The following is a 25,221-nucleotide window of genomic DNA, read 5'->3' on the forward strand; positions in this document are numbered from 1 at the left end:
AGAAACTTAACTTCAGCCCTTAATTAAAAATCCATATACAATATTAATATGTGCTCATGAAAAGCCTTACATTGTAAGGATAAGTACTTTCAAATTTAGTTTTTTTTAATCAAAGTTTGTTTCTCTTTTATAAAAGTATGAGCTCAGTATCAGCTAATTGTTTTTAGGAAAGCACAATGTTAAGGACACATGTTTTTCTTCTCACTGCTAAAAAATATCCGTGTTCCACAGAGGAAGAAACACTAAAGTTCAATACAAAGTCACATAATGAGCAACCTTAGCAAAAAAAAAAAAAATCACTCATGCTACTTTCCACTGTTTTGTCTATTTTAGGCAATTTTTGAACAGTCCATCACCTTACTGTTATGATTTCACAGAGATCTGTAAGCTGGAAATCACAGAACATGACAAAAGATTGGACAAGTCAAGTTATGGGCATGGGTATCTTAAAAAAATAACATACATTTTTGTTCCCTGGCAGAAAAACCGACAGATCCCACAATACACCCATTGGGCAGTGTGCAGTGTGAGAAACTCACAGGGTGAGTGCTTGTGTTCCACCTGGTTCTCACTGTGCCGGGACTGATTGCAACATGGCAATGAACTTGATGATTTGTCCCTAATGAGAGAAGGAGCAATGTGGATGGAAGAACAAGTAAGTGAGTGAGTGAGGGAGTGAATGACTGGCAGAACAACGGCTTCACAGAGAAAGGATGGCTGGGATCCTCATTTCAATCCCTGACAAATTGAATGGGGACAAGACAGAGCCATGAAGGGGAGGTAATCCATCACCTTCACTCGAAAATATTGGCACATGCTTTTCTGTACCGGTAGGGAAAGTTTTATCCGGATTGGTGCTCTCTTTATTGAAACAAACAGTACAGCTTTTCCAAAATTAAATCAGAGTAACATTCAGAGAAATCAAATTTAGGCTGCCTTATTAAAGGAGAAGGTGTACTTTTATACAGTAGAAAGCTTACACATACGTAGTACATTTTAATAAAGGATATTGACATTGCAAAAATGGAGTGAGAAATGTTTTATTTCGGTACTGTGTAAAGAGGTATGAAACCAGAGAAGCTGTAGGCAAAGCTGCAAGCAATGCTTAAAGCTGTCATCTTTACAAAATTGAAAATTGCCAGCTTTGTATTTTCCAGTTGCAAGAACCAAATTGTTTTTCTGTTTAAGACTTGTGTTTCCTTCAATTTTCCAGAATATGCTTTAATAAACAGTTCTGCAAAACATTATGCAGTAGCAGAAATAAATATCAAAAAGCAAGAGTTCATTGTCTGTAGCAATAATATTAATCTCCCTACACTTAAAATTTCAGTTTTATGAATGTTTTTTCCACTTTGTAGGAAAAGGAAAGACACATTAAATACACCATCCAGCACCACCATTGACACAGTTTTAACGTATTTGTTCATGTTGTTTATGTTTGTTGAAGTATATGACCAAAACCCCCATTAAAACACATACTTTCAAGGCCTGCAAAAAGACCATTCATGCTATTGCAATTATGTTGGTGTCAGTATATTCATTTCTAGCTTTGTAAAAATTAATATTTGCCATGGCAGTTGTCTGAAGGAAGATGGCGGACACAATATGCAGAGCTCCAGACTTTTATTAGAGGGGAAATCCAGAAGTCGTAGTCGTTGTACGGGCCAGGTCAGTCGAGCTGCAAACGAGGTTTCCAGGACAATCCGAGATCGAGGTCGAAGGACAAGCGGTGGTCAAACACAGGAAGCAAGGCAACGGGGTTCAAGGGTACAACGAAGGGACAGGAACAAGGAAGGGGGATCAGGGCAAAGGTAAGTAGTTTAGCGCAAGCTACAGCGAGGTTTGCTGAAATAGGTTGGGCGTTGTTCGTCTGCGCCCTTTAATGCCTCTCCCCGGGCTGGGTGTCAGGTGCTCCTTGTTGAGATGATGGCGCGGGCGTGGCAATATTCTGGTAAATATTAATGCTTTTTTATGATGACTTCAAGAATTTCCTTTGATTCACTTCTTCTGGACTTCACCCATGATCTAAGTTTATGTAATGTGTAAATGTTCATGCACTTTAACTTTGAGATCATACCTGTTAAACAACAGATAAACCTTCACGCAGCTACTTGTGTAATATAACATAAATAATTATACATTAAAAAAATTATAGTGACTTTGATTAGGAATCATCAATATTTGGATAAAGTTTTATGCAGCTACTCGTTTGATGTACATTGGTTCATATGATGGAAACAAACTCATCTCATTCTCAGAACCGCTTGTCCCATACGGGGTCGCGGGGAACCGGAGCCTAACCCGGCAACACAGGGCGTAAGGATGGAGGGGACACACCCAGGACGGCACAAGGCACCCCAAGCGGGACTCGAACCCCAGACCCACCGGACAGCAGGACAACCCACTGTGCCACTGCACCCCCCGTGGAAACAAATTAACTGTACTTTAGAATCACACATCCGCCTCTAAGTTTTTCGTTCTGCTAATGTAATGCACACATTGTATTTTCTATGAGATGTACATCGCTTTCCAAAAAAGCATCTCCTAAATGAATAAAAGAAAAAATGTAAATGTAAATTCTGGTATAACGTGCTTGTTCAAGCTTTGTGCTGGTGACTTCACTCTAATGTTAAAGGTCAGTATAAGTGAGGGTTATAGTGAGCAGGGCTGGCTGTAATCACAGTACCGGTTCATGCTGGATAGCTTTGTTCAGTAAATAAATAAAATAACAAAAAATGCATTATTTGTTCACTGAGGTGCCCTTTAACTTATATTAGATGTTGACTGAAGACCTGAAAACGTTCTGTGTCAAAAATTTTCATTAATAGAGAAAATCACAGCAGTGTATGGAGTAAATATTACTGAACTTTAACCTACTAATTCACTGTATTACCTAAACATACTTTGTATAATTTGAAACCTGACACAAATTGTCATTTGTTGATTTGTAATCAATAGAAGGCAGTTTGTTTATGATAATTTATTAAAAAAATAAACCTAATGCTCTACATTTGCAGTTGAATTAGAAAGAGTCCTGAATACATTCCAAGCCAATTTACAGATAGCCCTCACTGGATAAACATCCATTTTCAAAAGCAAGATGCTGTAGCTGAAGGAAAATGACCAGTCCTCATACAAAGTATATATAAAATTAGACAAGTACAGTATTTGCCTACATTCCCCTGGTAAAAGGACATCTCTGACCATTTCTGAGAATTTCCGGGGTTGGAAGCAATATAAATGGAGACAGTAATAGAAGTACTGACATTTATGTTTCTGTGTAGAAGTAGGAAACATAATTATGATAAAATGTCAGTCCTTACCCTGTGACCAAAACAGTGTTTCATCAAGCTGTCTATTCTGGAGTAGGAAAGAACAAAGTGCTACAGATGCTTCTTTAACAGGTGTGGCTCTAAACACTGAAGAGAAAACAGTGGCACTTAGCTCTTGAATTCCTGTTGTCAACTGCTTGCCCAAGTCAGTGTCACAGCTGTTCAGAACCCATCCCAAGTGCAAAGGGCTATTTAAGAGTACACCAGTCCATCACAGGGTAACCATACTTGCACACATCCACACGTTTGAGTCAATTTAGAGTCACCGGTTAATGTGAAATGCATGTCTTTGTACTATGGGAGAATATGCAAATTCAACGCAGATTGAGCTGGAGTTGAACCTAACATCCAAGGTGCTACCTACTGCATCACCCAACATCTTAACATAAATTTAAACATCTAAACATAAAGTTAATTTTAATTCTGTATATGTCAAGATACAGTGCTCCATACACAAAATATTTGCAGTCTTTCTGGCTTTCTCTATTTTGCATATTATATTAACTTTGATCACATCTTTTTGTCACTTGCAGCAGAATATGAATGGAGCCTAAAAAAATTAAAAAAATACACTAGTATTGTTTTTCATATCATTTCATTGGTGTTGAAGATAATGAAATGTGTGCTCATAGAAGTGGTAAAATAGTTGCCCACTGTCACAGGGGCAACCTGTTACCACCAACTTGGTAACAAGCAACACCTGATCAGGGTCCGGGCACATAAAAGGGCAGCCTGGACCTGGCTGTACTGATATCATTGACGGTGGCATGAGCTCTGCTTTGTATTAGAAAATTCTAAAAGAGATTGTGGACCATATGTCTGTGAACTGAAGCTGAAGAGCAGCTGGGTCATGCAACAAGACATTGATCCCAAGCAATTCAACATTAGAGAAATAGCTGGAAAAAACTAATTATGTTCTAGCAAAAGTCCTGAACTGAATTTAACTGAGATGTGCCAAGACCTGAACAAGCTGTTTTTGTTCAAAAACCTGTAAATGCTGGTCTAAAGCAGTTCTGTGTGGAGAACTGGGCTAAAATTCCTCCTGAGCAATTTGAGACCCTGCTCAATAGAAATAGGAATTGTTTAATTGCAGTCAGTGGAGCTAAAGGTGGCACAACTGCAACTGATTACATATTTCATTATCTTCCAAATCACGGAAAATTTTTTTTTCTCTCAAATGCTTTTTAAAATTTACATTTACACTTAAATAAATAAATGTAAATATAAATGGTGGGGGGTACAGGGGTGCGGGGACATGGTGGCACAGTGGGCTGGGCTGGCCTGGGCTGGGGTCGGGCCTGAGGTTCGAGTCCCGCTTGGGGTGCCTTCTGATGGACTGGCGTCCTGTCCTGGGTGTCCCCTCCCCCCTCCAACCTTGTGCCCTGTGTTGCCGGCTTAGGGTTCGGTTCGCTGCGACCCCACTTGGGACCAGTGGTTTCAGTCAGTGTTTTAAATGTAAATTTAAATACTTCTTCACTGCACTGCGTGTGTCTGTATAGAGATACACATATGTTTTGTTCATCTGACATCAGAATAGACCTGTGTCAATAGACATGAGAACTTGTTTCATTTAAACAGAAAAATGACAGTTATGTTATATTTTTATAGTTTCTGGTGACAGTATAATAACATTAGACTTTCTCAAAAGATAATGAATGATAATAGATTTATGACACAAGTGGCAACATACTGTTTATACATACCGTGCTGATTTGACTGAACATAACATATAGAAACAGCACATCATACTCTATTAAGGTAATGAGTGATATTCAATACTCTTTAAAGAGACTGTTTTCAGATAACTAACATAAAACACTGCAGAAACTTTCAATTGTCATTAATTTCACTAGTTACCATTATTCAGAAGGGAGACTTCACACTCTCCCACTCTACCCACTCTCAAGACTGTAAAAGTCCACGTGACTTCAGTTATCCAGCCGTGTCTAGATTTAGCAGGAGACATGGTACAATTGAGTAGAATTTTAACATTGCCAGGGAAGGGTGACTGACCACTCTCCATGGTGCTGAACTATCTTCTAGACCAGAAGGCTGTGTATGGGCGGTAAGCTGTATTATTTGACACAGCCCTAACAAGGATCAAATTTATCTCCCCAGTGTGTGTCTAGCATTGGGTATTAATGTGGACAGAACCTGGTCTTACTTTCCACAGGAAAAAAAAAATTCGGATCTGGCAAAAAAATCCATCACCCTGAAAAGCCATATCGGACTCATTTGCATTGATCTGGCAAGATGCATTCTTCTCAAAAAGGTGACACATGCCGCTGAACAGGAACGCACAGACTGTTTACACAAATATGACAGTAGAACAGTTTGATGAGAAAATGAAAAAAAAAACAAATTAGTCAATTTGCTAACATTCTTACATAAGTGATATCTGTATCATACTGTACAATTCATACCATACCATGTATTACAACAATAATTTCCAAACTTCTATTCTGGCCTCAGAAAGTTTAAATGATCTATCATTTCCACTCTTTCTTTTCCCTTAATTTATGCTTAATCTTTCCTTTAGAGCACTTCCTTCCCTGTCTTTATATCACTTTTTCTGGCACACCACAGAATTTTATATCCCCTTTGCTGCTGTAGTTTTCTTTCCCTCCCTCATCAGATCTATTCTCTGCCTTTCTCAGTTTTGCTATATCCCTCTCTATGTTTACCTTCTATGTAGGCACCATTTATACATCTATTCCTCGTGCCCACTGTTCTTCAAAATCCAACTCAGTGCCATCAGCTACTGTTGCCTTGCGAACCTCTCCGGAGTAAAGCATAAAGAGGAATCAGGTATTGTGTTATAGAAAATGTATGCATTCATACAAAACAAGTTTCAGGCTTTTTGAATATCAGTTGATTTCCGCATTCATTGCTTTTGTGACTATAGCCAAATCAACACTGTACAATTTACAGGCTGATGGTGCTTCCATGTAAACCACGTTTTTCACCTTCTTCACCTTCTTCACTCTTTCACAGTTACCTCTACTATTGCTGCACATAACTTTGACTTAGCAACAATGTTGTTAGCATCTTATGCCTCTTCAAGCCTCAGACTCCTGCAGTGAAGCATCTCATTTTCTCCTTTTCCATGAAATTTTTCACAGGCCCACTGGATTAAGTCTCTTTCCTTGCACCTCCTCTTCCCCAGTCTGTTTCTGGCCTTAGCCCTATTCAATCTGAAGTTTTAGTTTTTCGTCACATATTAGCTATTTGTATAAGTCTCTGTAATACACATGGAAAACGGATGGGTCTTTTGTATTCACTGTCTGGGTTAGCTAGTAAGGATTACATGAATTGAAAAAGCAACATTTTGTTTTCACAATTACAACTGCTAATTTATATGGTTTTTTTTAAACAAGTTCTTCAAATATATTTTATTATATATTCAATTTTGTTATTGATCTCTTTCTAAATCTCCCTCTTTTACTAAAGTTTAAATTTAATTTAAAATATATGTTAAAATTGTACATTTAGAGTCAGGGTTACTCAGTGCTTGTTAAAAAATTTAGTTATAATAAACTGACATGCCACAGCAGTGCAGATCATATTTACAAGCCATTCTGCAAAACGATCAGAAGATCATAGCACCACAAGTGTTGCCACCTCAGGTTTTGGTGAAAGAAAATAGGCACAATTTGTTATAGAACAGTTAATGGAATCTGTAATCTTGGCTTAATTAACACGGTTCATTAAATCCATTAGGCGAGCAAAATGGCATAAAGATGAGCCATATCTCTAGATGCTGGACACGGTGTTTTGCTCTTTTCTACTCTAAAAGAAAACCACTTGTCATTGCACTTTTGACCCCAGAATTCACATTTTTCATTGCATTAGATAAGCTTTAGAAATTAACATATTTTAACACCTACATCTGTGAGATTCAATCTCAGGAAACTTTTTTATATTTTTGCATTAGAGTTACTTTCATCTCTTCTTTCCATGCAAGCACTGTGTATGTCAGCCTGGATGAACTTGTCAGCAATAAAATGCAAATGAAAAACAAGGGATGCTTTCTGTACTGACTGCTTCCAGGTTTATTTTGGTGGTCCTTCAGTTTTGTCACAGATTTGTATATCATAGTTTTAAAGACCTATACTTAAACTATTTTTATTAACAGAAACAAACAAAAATACCTTTGTTACCTTTCAGTGTAAATTTACAAATCATACAATGAATAGGATCATTTCCCTGTGTAATTGGTTTATACTGCTAAACTCCGTGTGATTAAAACCTTTGTCTGCTGGTAGTGTAGTTGTTAGTGCTGCTGCCTTTGGATTCAAAACCTGCAGGTCTGAATCCAACCTCCAACTGTTCCCTTAAGAAAGATACTTATCTTCAGTTACTCCAGTAAAACCACCCTGCTGTATCAATAAGTACGTAGCTAAACATGGCAAGTTGCCTTGCAGGAAAGCATTGGCAAAATGCATAAATGTGAGTGCAATAGTGACCATCCACAGCATAGAAACTGCTCTTCCAAACACATTTGTGAACGGGACCCACATTTCTTCATTTAGCTTTTCTCCAAGGCAAGTTCAAATATACACTGTATGGTGTTCAAATATACACTGTATGGTGTTATCAGCCCACACTTTATCCATCTAAGATGACTTACACTGCTGTATATACTACTTACAATGGGTCACTTATCCATACAACAGTGAAACAGACTCTCGCTCACTATGGGTGACTTGGAGTCACTTATCCACCTGTCTTTGGACTGCAGGAGGAAACCCACACAGACACGAGGAGAACATGCAACCTCCACACAGACTGAGTGGTGATTGAACACACATCCATACAGAATACAGTATCAACCTTAGTAGTGATGACCTCACACCCCAGAAGTACTTTTACCTGATTTATTTGCTGTACATTTCAAGCAACTCCAGCACAAGAGTAAAAAGAACACACACACACACACACACACACACACACACACACACTTTCTGAACCGCTTGTCCCATACGGGGTTGCGGGGAACCGGAGCCTACCCATCAACACAGGGTGTAAGGCCAGAGGAGGAGGAGACACACCCAGGACAGGACACCAGTCCGTCACAAGGCACCCCAAGCGGGACTCGAACCCCAGACCCACTGGAGAGCAGGACCCGGTCCAACCCACTGCGCCACCGCACCCCCCTTGTAAAAAGAACAGTTGACCAATAATTAAATTATCTGCAGTCCGTGGCTAGATTTGAGGCAAAGGTAAAATCTGACTGAATGGGTCCGATCCTTTCACTTACACAGAGAGGGGGAGAGAGTGAGAGAGAGAGAGAGAGAGAGAGAGAGAGAGAGAGAGAGAGAGAGAGACTGACTCGAACATGTTTAACGTTGGTGAAAGGACAAAAACAGCCACTGAACATCCCCGGAACGATGGGCGCGTCCGTTACTGTTACTCTTCCTATGCAATGAAGCTGCGTTAAAAGCTTGAAAACGACACCTGCTGACACTCATAACTTAAGTTATCTGAATCCACCAAGTGGAACTTTTCTCAAACTAAGCCCGAAGCATCTCGCCATACATAGCGGCCGCACATGTGACATTCAAGAAGCGCTTCGACGCTCCCGGCGACCGCGGCGGCCAGCATGAGCGCGGACTGCACGAGCTACTACAGCGCGGAGAAGGCGCTCGTGGAAGGGTTCACGTGCCCGAAGCCCGAGGGCGACGCGCGAGCGGTCTTCTGCTGCGGCTTCAACGATGTCAAGTACTGCTGCGACGACCCCAACAGCTTCTTCCCGTACGAGTACGGCTACATGTGGTGGCTCAGGTAAGAGACCGCAGTCACTCACGGGCTTCAAGCCACCTGCATTATTAGTACGACTATGAGATCACTGCCCAAGCCGTGTTATTTTTCCTTGCGCATTTTCTGCTCATTCATGATTGCGCATTTATTCCGACAGTGCTGAAACTTGTTGCTCGTTTAACCGATTGCGTTTCGGTGTTGCCCAGTTACTGTGACTATATCATCATGTACTGTGTGTGTGTGTAAGAAAGGCGGTAGGAGAGTGGTGGTGTAGCGCTAGCGCTGCTGCGTTTGGACCCAAGGCTTCAGGGTGCACGTTTGAACCCCACCTCCATCTGTGGTGTCCTCGAGCGAGGGACTTATCCAAACTGCTCCCATAAAATTCTCCAGCTGAATGAATCATGGGTGAATAACTATAATATGAGCCACTTTTGGAGAAAAGCGTCAGACTTGTCAATGCAAATAAAGTAACTGTAAACTGAAGTACATTAGCCTATTAGGCTGCGGGGCATAACATACAGAAGCCGTCTATAATGATTGAGCATTTACTGGAACACCGACCCGCCAGCGGGCGCTGTCATTAAGGAACATCATCGTAACGTAAGGAAGAGTGATCTCGATCCGAAGAATCCCTTTCTTAGAATCATGGACCTACACCGTGACCTCAGCCTTGCATCAATGAACAAGTGCACCACAGTCCCCTCTACGGTTGCACGCATCATATATTCACATTTCCACCATCCTTTTTTCCATAACATCTGCTCACAATCAGTCGCTGCTCCCGCTCCAAGGGAGCATCCGGCTTATAACGCGGATCGCTGCAATGATGAAGCCAAGAAACGCAGTGACTGAAGGTTAAACATTGTATTAAGGTCATTCTTTCTACGTAACCCATTTTTCTTCATCTTTGACCCCAGTCTATTCACATTGTGATTGATCTATTATTAATTAGTAACCTGCTCTCAACGAAACCCTATTATATTTAAACTTGTTAATAAAGCAGTAAGCTTACAATCTGGTAACAAAACAGTCGTAGGAAACCATTATACGCATTCCAGTGTAGATGGAGCGTTACTGTGCAATTAGGAGTTCAATACCAGAATATAAACTCAAAGAACAGAAATAAACAGAATAACTTCTCAAATCACAAATGAGCAAAGTGAAGCTGCATCATCATGTTTTTCAATCAATGCAGTACCCACGGAACGCAGCTCATTAGTCCACCAAAAAGAAATGATGAGGGATATAAATCTGGTTGTTATTATTGGTCCATGCTGTTTTACATTAATTGATTAAACGATTAATTATTAGAACTTTGCTTATTTAACTACTTTTGTTTTATTGGCTCATTATACCAGCCTGCCTAAGGCAACTTCAGTAGCGTCATAGAGGAAAATTCAGAACTTTCTAGAAATGTGCAAACATGAAGGGTTTGCTTCTGTTCACTGGAGTTAACGTTGTATGGTTAACAACCCCAGTTCCACACACATTTATTAATTTAGTTTTACACACTCTAGGTATATTTGCATGTTTTAGTGCTTCAAGTGCAAGTCTTTCATTTGTGTTCCAGAACCTGGAGAAATGGAAGGGATAATGTTTTCAGTCTGAACTTGTGTTTCAGCTGCTTTCCATAGTGGATAATGAATCTTTTGTCTTGGAAACCCACCCTTTTTTCTCTGTAGGGTCATGGAGTTATTCCCAATGGAATTTTTCTGCTAAACCCATAAAAATCAAGAGTTTGAAAAAGGCAGTTTTCAGAGGCTTGTAGTGGAGCAAGTGTCATTACTGGCACAGTGGTCCAAAGGTCCTGGGCTGTGGGTTTGGATGTGGGCTCAATCCCGGCACATTTTGGGTGGAATTTTGATGTTCTCCCGGTGTTCATATAGGTTTCCTCCAGGTACTTTGGTTTCCTCCCACAATTCAAAGACATGTGGCATGGTGTCTCTAAATTGCCCTTAGTGTGTTTTTGTCTTAGTAAATGATTGTGTGTGTGTAAGAGAATGAGAGTGAGAGAGAGTTTGCCCCATGAAGCACTGCCATTTTAACTGGGGTGTACCCTTTTTCACACTATTCTTATGAAATGGTCTCTAGACCACTGTGACCCCGATTTTCATAAGCCATTATGGATGGAAATGCCTTTACAGCTAAAAAATAGAGAGAAAATGCAAAAACTTAAACTGCAATACCATCAGTATTGATCTTTTTTTTTCAAATTGTATTAGATAAAAGTATTAAAAACACACCAGATATACAGCACATCTACATAACAAACATTTCACAGTTGGCATTTCTCAATAAAATCATTACAATACCAAGACATCACAAAAGATCCTCCTCATCACTTCCATAAAATGATCCTCCACAAATTAAAAAAAAAGGAAACATATATTATGTATTTCATCCAACCAGCCTTCCACACAACGTATACAACACTTAACAAAACAACACACCAACAGCTTAATCTCTAAACATCCAACAAAAACTTTTTTACCTCATATACATCTAACGTCTTTTTGCAGTCCAATCAACAGTCACCCACATCATTATCCACAATAACCAACATCCAGCAAAACCCCCTTACACATCAAATACAGTACTACCCACTATCACAATCCAGTCATCACCCGTCAACATTTCCATCAATAACAACAAAGACTATCTCAATCAATAATCCAACAGACACATTTACATTTTGTACCACACCTATCAGCTATTATAATCTAATTAACATTGAACCATCTTGGCACAAAATGATCAACCTTTAGTCCACCTGTATACAACTACTCTCTCATCACCCAAACACTCCTACACATCATACAAAACACCCGACAACAACTACAATCTAATCAACAATACATGCACACATTATCTGAAACCGCTTGTCCCAAGCGGGGTCGTGGCAAACCGGAGCCTAACCCAGCAACACAGGGCGCAAGGCTGGAGGGGGAAGGGACACACCCAAGATGGGATGCTAGTCCACCGCAAAGCAGCCTAAGCAGGACTCGAACCCCAGACCCACCAGAGAGCAGGACTTAGCCAAACCCTCTGCAAAAAGTTTGTGTGAGGGGTGCGTGGGGTCATCCATAATGCTGGTGGCTTTGCGGATGCAGTGTGTAGTGTAAATGCCTGTGGTGGAGGGAAGAGTGACCCTGATGATCTTCTCAGCTGTCCTCATTATTCGCTGCAGGGTCTTGCCATCCGAAATGCTGCAATTTCCGAACAGGCAGTGATCCAGCTGCTCAAGATGCTCTCGATAGTGCCTCTGTAGAATGCGGTGAGGATGGGATGGGCTTTCCTCAACCTTTGCAGAAAGAAGACATACTGCTGGGCTTTCTTGGCTATGGAGCTGGTGTTGAGGGACCAAGTGAGGTTCTCTGCCAGGTGAACACCAAGTAATTTGGTGCTCTTGACAATCTCCACAGAGGAGCTGTCGATGTTCAGCGGAGAGTGGTCACTCCATGCTTTCCTGAAGTCAACAGCCCTCTCTTTTGTTTTGTCCTCGTTCAGGGACAAGTTGTTGGCTCTGCACCAGCCACTGAATCTCCTCTCTGTATGCTGACTCATTGTTCTTGCTGATGAGACCCATCACGGTCGTGTCGTCAGTGATCTTCATGATGTGGTTCGAGCTGTTCATTGTTGTACAGTCATGAGTCAGCAGAGTGAACAGCAGCGGACTGAGCACACAACCGTGGGGTGGCCCAGTGCTCAGTATGGTGATGTTGGAGATGCTGCTTCTAATCTGGACTGACTGAGGTCTCCCAATCAGGAAGTCCAGGATCCAGTTGCAAAAGGAGATATTCGGGCCCAGCAGGCTCAGCTTTCCAATCAGTTGCTGAGGAGTGATTGTACTGAATGCTGCACTGAAGTCTTTGAACAGCATTTGAATGTATGTGTCCTTTTCGTCCAAGCGGGTGAGGGCCGGATGGAGGGTGGTGGCGATGGCATTGCCTGTTGAGTGCTTGGAACGATACACAAATTGCAGGGGGTCCAGTGACGAGGGCAGCAGAGTCTTAATGTGCCTCATGACGAGCCTCTCGAAGCATTTCATGACAATGGATGTGAGTGGACAGGACGGTAGTCATTGAGGCAGGACACTGCTACCCCATCCAACATCTACCCCACCCAAAACACAATCAACCCCAAAATCCCCAATTACAACACGAAAAAACAAACACACACCTCTCAACATCACACAAATTCACAACCCCTCAGTGGTTACCCAAAAACACCCCAGAACCCCATCAAATCACAATAACCAACGGTCACGTATAACTACAGAAGTCTTTTGTGCATTTTGTGTTCTCCAAGAATTTGGTTAGAGTACATCCAATTTTCTTGCTTATTTTTGACTACTATTGCACGAGCCTGGAAGCTGAGGGCTGATGGGCACTGGTGTGTGCTAATGTAATTCGCATTCTTTCTAGCTCTGCTTTCTTTGCACGCTGTGACTCAGATGTGATGGTTAAACACCAAATTACTGAGTGATATGACCTTTACTGCTGGTCACATGGACTTCATCACATTGTTATTTTACTTTTTAATACTGTATCCAGCTCACTTTCATTTGTCTGTTCCACTGTTTCATTCTTCTGTGGGCCCTGTAGCACAGCAGAAACACCATACTGTGTTGTATATAAAGACATAACACATTGAATATGAGATGGTGATCAATGCGTATTTTTTTTAGATATTTTAAAGTACAATTAATTTTAATGTTGCTGTATGTTAATAAAATGTAATGAAATAAGTGTCCCAACCACAGAGTTCCCCACATCACACCCAATGTTTCCAGGACATTGATGAAAATATTTTAAAAAAATCATTACAGCTTTAGTTGAAGTTTTCAAAAGAACCCAACAGAACCCATCCTGAACCCAGGAATCAAGCTGTATTGTTGAGCTTTTATATGTGATAGTGATTAGCCATCACACAATTCTAGTTACAAAGAGACTTTTTCCTGTTTATAAATTGAAGTACAAGCACTTAAGTACATGCAGCTGCATGGGGCTGTCATGACATCTGGACTGAAGACTGTTTGAAAAAGGTGAGTTTTCAGACCTTTTGTGACATGCCAGACTTTTCCAGTTCCAATATAATTGTGAAAATTTACAAGACAAAAGACCTTGGATACTTTGCTGCGATTCAAAAGTTTGCAACATTAAAAATGAAGGAAATAATCAGACCCATACACACATGCCTCCCATATCACCAAGGAAAATCAGTTTGTTGGCATGTAACAAAAGCATTACAGCCAGTGGACTAACAATGGTGTATAAAAATAGACAACAATGCAACAATATTATGCAGTCTAAGTATTGGTTCTCAATCATGTTCCCAAAGAGAGGATATATGCATCTGCTTTTAAGACTTCAAGTGCCTGTTTCAAACAGTAATAGGGTCTTGTTGTTCCATGATAACCTGAGACTTTTACATTAATAGGTGTGAAAAGTTGTGCACACACACACCGTCCGAAACCACTTGTCCCAAGCGGGGTCACGGCAAGCCGGTGCCTAACCCAGCAGTGCAGGGTGTGGGGCTGGGGGGGGGGGGGCACACCCCAGGCGGGATGCCAGTCCACCGCAGGGCACCCCAAGCGGAACTCGAGCACCAGCGGAACCCGTAAGAAAATCAGATATGATGATTATATTCGTTTTTGAAATCAAAGCATAATGTTGCATACATAATATGTTTGAATACCAACAGCATATTTACATTTATTTAAAATGGGAAAAAGAATAATGTGTTTTCAGCCTATGAGAAAACCCTAAACCAATTTCCCCAAGTACCACCAACTCACTGTAAAACACCTGTATAACATTACTGTCCTCCTTGACTGTCCTTTCCTCTGCAGAGCTGAACAGTAGCCCTTACAGAACACGCACATACTCAGCAAATATTATACAGAAGACAGAACACTCAGGCCAGCAATTCCCCCACAACTCCCCAAAACGGTTGCTCGTTCAACTACTCACACACACTGCATTATGGAAGAACTGCTGCTCCCCCCCGCTATTGCTAGATTAATGATCAACCCATGATTTCAGCATGATATGAAAAAAATTCATAATTATCAAGCACTTAATGAGGTCGTTATGTGAATCAGTCATTCATCACCATGAATTGTCATCTATATGTGCTAAGGTCTTCCCTGTCTCTATCTATCTCAGCACCCAGAAGCAAAACCTTCAAGTTAATTCTCACTCCAGTGCACTTTCATGTTCCCAGGGAGTTCTCAGTTGTCCTTTAAATGCAAAGCCTCTCCAGGCACTTTGAAAAATTCATTCTGAGAGTGTGATAAGACACAAGTTTACCGCACTGGGAACACGCAATGATCCAAGAAACCTTTGACAAAAAATTTCTCCCCAACCATTCTCTTGTTAAATCCCAACCCAAACTCCTTTCTTGATGATATTATGAAATGTACACTAACAAAGAAGACAGAAAAAGGCATTGAAATCCTTTTGTATTTACTGTACATGTTAAAACTTTATTCTGGGGTTGAGGTTTTATTTTGTACTATGTCCCATAGCTGGTCTAAAGAAAATGTGGCTTAAGAATATTAGCGCTTTGATTTCAGTAATTTGTTTGAGTTCCTTAAAAGAAAAATGTGTTTTTTTGAAAAAATAAAGAATTAATTTTTTTTGACTTTTATGTTGGCGTTGGTTTTTTCTTCTCAGTTTCTTGACTGAAAATTGAATTTTAACTTTGTGATGAAAATAAGGCTGATTAATAACATAACTTTCAGTGAAGTGTGGCTTTCATTTAAGCTCAAAGTTCTGAAGATTTAAATGAACAAGAAACAGAGACGAGTAATATTTTGAAATGAAAACCAAGGCATAATGTTTATACAGATAGTCCTCAATCTTACGGCGTAGTTCTCTTCTGTATTGTATAAAAGGGCTTTGTCATATTTTTTGACTAATTTCACACATTAGTCATATTAAACAAAAGCTAATCTAGCATACCAATAATATAAATACAGCACAGTATTATATTTTGATGTTGCATTCTTACCTTTATTTCTCTCTTTTCTTTCACTTTTTCTTTTCAGAACCATGAGAAAACTCATGTTTTCGCTTGCTAGCCATTATAAAAAAGCAAAGAATGGAATCACAAACAAAATGTCTTGTAAATAAAACAATGTTTTTCTACATAAAATGTAATTGGTGATAGACACACTGACTGAGTCAATAAGAAACAAGGTGCCTTATTAATGTCCAACGATGACCACTCCATTTTACAACAAATGGAATGGTCATCGTTAGACATTACAACCAAACAAAAATCATATAATAAGATTCATAGGACAGCTGTTGAAATTCTGGGTTGTTGGAAGTCTCATGTATCATAAGATGAGGCCTACCTGTCTCCTCTCATAATAGCTACCATAGTTACAAATGAGAATGTCATATTTGTTCTGTATTTTACAACAGGAAAATGAATGTGCAAGCTTACAATTCTACATTCTGTCTCAGATGTCCACGTTATGATTTTAAAATGCAAAAATTTTAATGGGCCTCTTTTAAGTCCTGCATGACTTACTTCTGTCAATGCCACAATTGTGTAATTTAAATGAGTAAATGTAGTGTAATGCTGTTTTCTCTGAGATTCAGGATTGAGAGTTCAGATGTACCCTTGTCGGTTGATTTTCTTTGTTCAAGCTTATTTTTGTGGATTTCCTCTTATGATGGAAGTATGTGCTATTAGAGTGGATTTGTTCCTTCTCTTGGTCTCGGTACGTGCACCAGTGTTAGAATGTGTGTAAATGGCACACAAAATTGATTGCAAAATTTATTGTGTTCCCTGCCTATACTCTGAATGGATATGAATGTAATGATAATGAATTGGGTTCCCTATCCGTAGTGCTGACTGAAGAACTGGTTACAGAAATACATGATATTCATAGATAATTGGCTACTAATGGTTTTGGGACATTGTTTCCTAAACAAATACAGTCACCAATAGCGGGTCATAAAATAGGTGCAGGATGTAAAATAACTACGAATCCCTGAAATAGTATGTCTGGATGTCAGTGATGTTCCTTCCAAGAATTTACAATGGATTGGATATCTGGAATGTCAACTAGTCAGCCCTGCACCCTTGGGGCCGTGCTCAACTCTTACAGTGATGATATGTGATCTGAAGACTGCATGAAAACTTTCATGATATCTCAGACTCAGTTTTCTAGCTGTAATCATACACAGTGTTGTAGTTGGAGTCCCTTTGCACCGTAATACCTGCTGCTGATCTTTCTGGGCCTGTTTCTTTCTACATTAAAGAACAGAAATTTATCTCTCTCTCTTCTTTACAGTGTTGGAGCTCTTGTAGGCCTGTCTGTTGCAGCAGTGGTTTTGCTAGCCTTCATCATCACCATATGTGTCCTCTGCTATCTCTTCATTGCCACCAAGCCCAGTCGGCTGGACAGCGGTCTCCCGCTGCGAGCTCCAGGTAAGAAGCTACACCGGGATACTAACCTGGGGGAGCCTGACACTGGAAGTATCATTTCCATGAATAATAGTAGCCCCTTCTACGCATGGTTAATGTTATTTATTGATCTGAATGTTTTAGTCAACAGTGATTCAACTGGCACATTATAGTTACAGCTTAACAAGGTCCATTAAGCTAGAGAATTTAACAGCTGGTAACTGCGAATAGCTGGTAGTTTAGAGGTTAGAGGTACTGCCTTTGGAAACTAAAGGTTGCAGGTTTGAATCCTTGCTCCAGCTGTAGCATCCTTGAGTACTACTTACTTACCCTAAGTTACTCCAGTAAAAATACCCGTGGTATAACTGGATAAAGAATTGTAAGAACTGAATTGTAAGGTTCTTTGGGGGAAAAGTATCAGCTAAATGAATAAATGTAAATATAAACACTTAGATCTGCCAAACTACAAACCCTTGCCTCTATTTGGCTGTACTCAAAATGTTTCTTTGCATTAATAGTAACAGTGTATGCATAGCCAGAAGAGCAATGTGACAGGCTGTATGCTAACACACAAAGAGACTGGGAGGCAAGAAATTCCCATCAAAGTAATTATATTAATGTTAATTTTGTGTAAGATAATGAGTTCGCTTGAAGAGGAGACAAAAATGAATCCAAAATAAATTTATGTGCACCGTGTACCTTTTTTGTATGCTGTGAATAAGCCATGAGGCTATCCCACTAAGCACCAAATAGAGAAGCCAGTCCTTCAGCTGGGAAATTTAATTATTCATTACAAAAATGATCAGTTTTATTCTGCTAATACTGGTGTATTGTTTTCTTACAGTGCTTACCTCACTGCCCTAGTGTCATCTGTAACAACACTGCATTTACCGTCCATTGTCTGATACGAATGCACACATTTATTTTTACAATTTTTGTAATAACCCTGTCTTTGTAGAACACACAAAGAGCCTGGCTTGAACATTAATGCTTACATATTCAGGACATCATGTTTGAAGTCTAAGGCCATAGGGTTACCTTAGGCAAAAACCACAATACTGAAAGCTTACTCACATATCTAATTGTCTTACACAGCAAACTTGATTTTACATGCATTATTTTCAGTCATAATGCTCTGCTTTACCTTTGTGAAGTGTTCTGAAATTACCATAATTAAGTTTCTTGTATACACTGAGCACTGAAATTACTGTGGACACTCCACCATGTGAATGGCCACTGGAAGGTGGTTTCAAAATGACCTTTTTAATGCTGGAATGGGAGGGCGGGGGGGTCACACTTGACTGAGTAACACTCGTAAACACGTGTCCCACTGGAAAATAATAGTGAAGTGAAGTGCAAATGAATGTATCTTAACATTTAATCATTTTCCACTTGCATCCTTGCGTTCACATAGCATTCTTTTGTTAAATGGCTGGTGATACATTCTTGTTTTAAAATTCTAAACCACTTAAGCTGCTTTGCTAGTTAGTTAGTAAACAAAGTTCAAAGACCGTGCTTATATTCAATTGGTTGAATTAATCTAGTGGTATTTATTGGGTGAAAAAGTACAAACAATAGGTGGAATTTGAATACAAATTAACAGTTTAATAATTTAAGGTCTTCCAGCAGAAATGCATTCATATTTCACATTAAGTGTTTGGGTGGCATTAATTATGTTTAATTTTATACCATCATAGTACATTTTCATAGCATAAAATTGGTAATTTAGGCCACTGTCTTTGTGACCCCTCCACAAGATTGCTTTTAAATGTTTTTTGCCAACTAAAATAATTTGACGGCATAATGACCGATGCGTAGATGGACTGAACTGATATTTTTATTAGTATACAACTAAAAAAAGTTGCAGCCAGCATGAAAAACTGCATCAGCTTTTACTACACTAGGTGTTGCTTAATATCATAGTTAATTTGGCAAGCAAATCAAGCTTGTTCAGCCTTTCATTTTATTTGCTTTGTAAACTTGTTTTCTTGGTCATTGATAACAGTCCCTCTTGAGGTTATTTATTTTTTTATAATTTATATTGTACTACTGTATTGTACGGTCATGCATGTAGTTATGAATGTGGGACTTCTGGCTAATTAAACAAATGAACACTGTTGTACTAGTAACAGTCCCCATGCAGGTCTATCATGATCATGGCCATAGTACTGAACTAAAACTACCGGGGGGAATCCTGAATATAGTTGCATTTATTACTTTAGCCATGCAAGTATATTACAATGGGCTAAAGGACTCTCCCTTAAGACGTGCACTGTAAAGGTCCCAGCAACACATTAAGACACATAGAAAAGGACAGTGTGCACATATCGCTGTCCTCCAAACTGGCTCAAAAGAATAACCCGAAGTATAGCTTTTATTTACTGTGCATATAGCACTGCTCACTGAGGTCCACACACAAAAAAAATAGATTCATGGCTAGTTGTTAATAAACACAAACGGTAGAATTCCAAACAAAACAAAGCATAAAAATGGGACATTAGATTTTGACATAAGTTCCTACCATCAGCTCAAGATACAATACTAGTGTGACTTTGACAGAGAGGAAAACTACTGTATAGTAGGCTGTCAGTGAGAGAATGGTGTGCACAAGAGCAAGAGTCCATCGCCTACCTCAGTACTGTGTGTGTTCCAGGTCCTGATGCCAGTGCTCCTGAGGACCCCGGCCATTTCTGCAATGGAACCCCCGGTGCGCAGCCGGGTTTCCGCAAACACTTCCTGAGTCGCAAACTAGACTGTGACAACCAGCCCCCAGACGCAGACCGCCTCTTTCAGAGGTGTTTCATGGCCACCGTCACCACTGTCAACATGGAAGGACCTTCATAGATATGCCCCACATCTCCACTGCCCTAGGAACACGCTTCTTTTCTTACTTGAATCGAGTGGCCAGAAAAAAAAAATCTTTGTTTTCTGCACACCCTAATGTGACAGCGAGGGAGCAAAGCTCTCAGCACACGACTGGCATGGCTTTATATTAACGTCATTGAGGCAAACTTAGGCTATTGTTACATGTTATGGATTATTTGTAGGTCTTTGCATTTCATATCTCTTTGTTCAGCTTTGTATGTTATTTGATTATTTGTTGAAAAATAAAAAACATCTGCGACATGCCCTTTTTCTTGTGCTTGAACTAGCCAAGGTCATGGGCTTGGATCCTTGTGCATCGCTGAACAATGTGCATACAATGGCTTTGTGTTATTACTCCTGTTTAAGCTGACTTCTTTACCAAAGTGACCTTGTTCATATTTTTGTAGTCTGTCAGTGGCCAGTGACTAGATTCAAACTGAAATCCTTGTTTTTATATGGCGTGAATATTTTATCACTGAATAAATATTAAAGATCTGGATATATCAATCTTATACTTTCTTTCTATGTGATTCATTCTAATGCAATTATAAAATTAATCTCACATGCAGCTTTGACATTTAGGATGATATCTTTCAGATACTGATTACTTCTGAATGATTACTTTTTAAACAGTAATTTTTAAGTCTTAAAATTATTAATCCAAAGTATGAAGTAAATTTAAAAATGTTATTAAAATTAATCAAAATAGCAAAAACGTGGAATTTTTCTGTCTTCACTTTTCATGCAACAGTGTGGCAATGAAATTCTTATAATTCATATGTACTTCAAAATTACTTCTGAACAGATTACAATGAAATTCATAGATATGTATAGTAAATAGTTGATTTTGTTGTTTAATTTGTTTTTGAAATGTGTTGCGAGGGGACATGGTGGTGCAGTGGGTTGGACCGGGTCCTGCTCTCCGGTGGGTCTGGGGTTTGAGTCCCACTTGGGGTGCCTTGCGACAGACTGGCATCCCATCCTGGGTGTGTCCCATTCCCCTCCAGCCTTTTGCCCTGTCTTGCCAGGTTAGGCTCTGGCTCCCCATGACCCCATATGGGACAAGCGGTTTCAGATGATGTGTGTGTGTGTGTGTGAAATGTGTTAAAGTCTTTCAAGGGAGTGTACATTTAACATTTATAAAAGTACATACAAATAAAAAAAGACTACATAATCAATAAGTGATAAAATTTTGTTGCAAGTAGTGATGCTGAATTCCCCACAGTGTGTGTCTGTCCCAGTGAGTGTGTCCATTCTGATGGATTGACATGCCATCTAGGATGCACCCCTCCTAAGGTAGTGATTCTTTCACCGCTCTTCACTGCTCTGACACTGAGAAAGATAAGTGGTTAAGGAGAGTGAGAGTGACTATTCTCTTGCAAGTATTTGGCTGATTCTAGTTTTTCTTGATTGTTACTAGATTTGAATGGCTGTTTGAAGGACATTTAGTGCTGTTTGTACTTTTTTTATTATAAAATGAAATGACGCTTGCAAATTTCCCTGTACAGCCTTCCCCTGCCGTACGAAGGTAGTGCATTCCTGAAAAAGTTGAACTCTCATAACACAGACGTAATTACTGTTTGTTTCAAATGTGAAAGTTTTTATGTGTTTATAAGCCCCAAAAGTGACACCCATTTATGTTAAAATATCAACACCAACTATTGAAATTCACACGATTGCTTCACTAGTTAACATTATACATAGTCCATAGTATATACTATTCATGTACATAGTACATACAGTATAACAAGACCATTTTCTAAATTAATTAGTCTGTAATACTCTATGGCTATTAAGCTGCACTCATTCAGCTCTTTTGTAGCTGTTATGAGCTGTTGTCACACAGAGTGGCCAGAGACAGGTGGTGAGTGTGGACCCAATTCCAAGTTGGTTTTATTTCTTTCCTGAAGTCCAAAGGGCTGGGCACGATCAGGGTCAGGGACAGGCAAAGGTCGTACGAGGCTCAAACGTCAATTCACAGCCAAGGCTATACTAAGTGGTTGTAGAAAGCAAGCGAGGATCAATAACCAGGTATACTAGACACAGAACAAGAACGCTGACACTGCAAGACCTCGAAGGCGATTGCAAGAATCTGCGTCGTTATTCGGACACAGAGCTCCTTTTATCTGGGTCTTCATTGATTGGTCGTAGGTGTTGGCGATCCGCTTGTTCCCGGGGACGTGGCAGCTGTATACTTCACAATGCATAGGGTTCCGCCAACAGTCCAAAGATGCATGTTTCACGTGGATTGGTCACTCTAAATTGCCTGTAGTATATGTGTTTGTGAGTGAGTCTGTTACATTGATGTGCTGTATAAATGTGTGAATGACTGTAGGGAGTTTAATGGGACACCATAAATCACCTTGGATAAAGGAGTCTGATAAATACCGCACAAAAATCACCGTGAGTCACTTTGGAGAAAAGCACCTGCTGAATGAATAAATGTAAATATAAATGTCTCATGCTGCTCAGCTGTCAGAAGACATGCAGAATATAAATTCATTCATTGTAGATGCAAAGAAGTGCTTCATAAGTCAAAGAAGGGGTATTAAATAAAACTCCCTGTAAAGTAAAATTCTTGCAACTTGAATGCACAGAAGCTTACAACTATTATATTTAAAATTCCTCGTACACTTTTCTTCAGAGCTACTCACAATTTTAAGCTACCTACAAGTATTTATTCATTTATATAATTTTGCAATTTTACCGGAGCAACTTACGGAAAGTGCCTTGCTCAAGTGTACTACAGCAGTAGGTAAAATATGAGTGTACTACTACTACTACTATAAGTGCACTACAGCAGTAAGTAAAATTCAAAGTAACCTTTACACATGAAGGCAGCTGCTCTAACCACTATGTAATCTATAAAAATGACAAACAAAAAGTGATTTTTTCCAGCAGAAAGAAAACAGTGAGATAGTACTGAGCTTCACATGAACCCACAATAGAGTGAGTCAACAGTTTGATGAAAATCACTCAGGGATAGAAAGTTTGGAACCAATTATTACGGTCTTAAACCAGTGTAATTTTGAGAATAGATCTACAAAATCAGGACAGGTCTGGTCATTCAGCCTGATTAATTTGACTTTTAAAAATTAACAGAAAACACGAAAGGAGGTGCAGTGGTGCACTGGGTTTGAGTCCTGCTTGGGGTGCCTTGCGGTGGACTGGCGTCCCATCTTGGCTGTGTTCCCTCCCCCTCCAGCCTTGCGCCCTGTGTTGCTGGGTTAGGCCCCTGCTTGCCACGACTTTGCTTGGGACAAGCAGTTCCAGACAGTGTGTGTGTGTGTGTGTGTGTGTGTGTTTGTGAGAAAACACAATTACGCTACAAATTGCTTACATTTTTTCTGTCAGTGCATCAGGCCATTAGACTACTGGCAACAAAATTATATGTTTGAAACAAAACACCTTTCAAGCATTAAGTACAATTTTCATTGTCTGTGTAATCTGGTCCTACCGAGTGTATAACTTGTGTATTACAACTGGATTGAAAAAATTACTTGATCTGATTCAGTCAGTTATATCCCAAGGGCCTTGAAATCTCTGCGAATAGCTTACTGTTACCCTGTAAACCCTGTAAATCTTTAAAAAAAGCAACCATAAAATAATAAATCTAACCTCTGCCTTCATTTAGAGACCAAAAAAAATAAAAATAAAACATAAAGAAATGAAAAGAAAATTCACTATTCCTACCTCTGTACTATGTATAGTATTTAAATTATTAGTAGACTTTTGAAAATCTCAGCTCTAAAATGTTGAGAAAACTTTTTTATATACACGCCCATGCTCGCTCCCGCAACCATGTGCGTGACTCAGAAAACCTTTATGATCACACATAAAGATTCAGAACAGCTCCCGAGACACGCGTGCCATTCAAAAAGGTCAGAGGACACACATACAGTTTAAAAAAGGTACCATCCAGACGCTGTGAGACACTAGAGCTATGTGCGGTGTCACTGTGTTCACCCTACCGTATTGCGGTGAGGCCAAAGACAGTTTCATTTTGAGGGACTGACATTCTGACACTTGATGAGTGCTTGGTTATTATTACTATTTTATAATGCAGGGGTTGTTAACAAGGGTTTCATGCACTCCTTGGCAGTCAGTGGATGGGCTTCAAGGTGTGTTAATGAAACTCCACAGGTGGCGTGGCTTTCCTTTGTTTTCTGGTGTGGGGTGTGAATTAGGGATTAACAGGAGGTCTTGGGAACTGGTATGTTTTCTATCAGGATTCCTTTCGCTGGTATGTGAAATGAACATCAGCCAAGACTGCTGATCAAAGTGCAATTCTGCTTTTACAATGTTAAAATGGATTGCTTAAGCTCCTATATAAATCCATTTGAACATGGAACGTGGAATGACCTCCTCATCTTACTCAGAACTGCTGAATCTCTCTCCAAATTTAAGAAGGCTCTCAAAAGTCACCTCTTTTGGATTCACTTCTCCCATGATCTTCTAAGCGCTCAATAAATATGATAATGGAAAAGGCAATATGCAACTACTTGTGTAACATATACTGATTCATATAGTAGAAGGTGACAAATTGACTGTACTCAAGAATCACATCTGTATCCAAAACACCCTTTATATTGATGCAACCGACTTTTTGTATTGTTCCCTAAGATGTACGTGGCTTTGGAGAAAAGCATCCGGAAAATGAATAAATACAAATGTTAATGGACGGAAAGCCAGTAAATGCTGGAACAATGATCCTTACGGAAGAAAATGTTTTAGTAGACTAACATAAATGTCTACCAATGGAGTAATTTTTTTGGTAATGATCATGAATAACACAAAAGTAATTTTTTGGTGGAAATTCATTTCATCAAAAGGTAGTCAT

The 25,221-nt window shown here is 39.6% G+C and overlaps 1 protein-coding gene across 1 annotated transcript; it reads left to right on the top strand.

Annotated features, from left to right (window-relative positions):
- Window positions 1-8,534: 8,534 nt before the first annotated feature.
- LOC108935456 (protein shisa-like-2A) lies at window positions 8,535-20,560 on the top strand. Its single transcript, XM_018754046.1, has 4 exons — window positions 8,535-8,554; window positions 8,691-9,116; window positions 17,404-17,540; window positions 20,170-20,560. Exons 2-4 carry the CDS (start codon window positions 8,935-8,937, stop codon window positions 20,358-20,360), a joined length of 510 nt encoding a protein of 169 aa, XP_018609562.1. The 5' UTR covers window positions 8,535-8,554; window positions 8,691-8,934; the 3' UTR covers window positions 20,361-20,560.
- The last annotated feature ends 4,661 nt before the right edge of the window (window positions 20,561-25,221 follow it).

This window comes from Scleropages formosus, chromosome 9, assembly GCF_900964775.1.
Source record: "Scleropages formosus chromosome 9, fSclFor1.1, whole genome shotgun sequence".
Lineage (NCBI taxonomy): Eukaryota > Metazoa > Chordata > Actinopteri > Osteoglossiformes > Osteoglossidae > Scleropages > Scleropages formosus.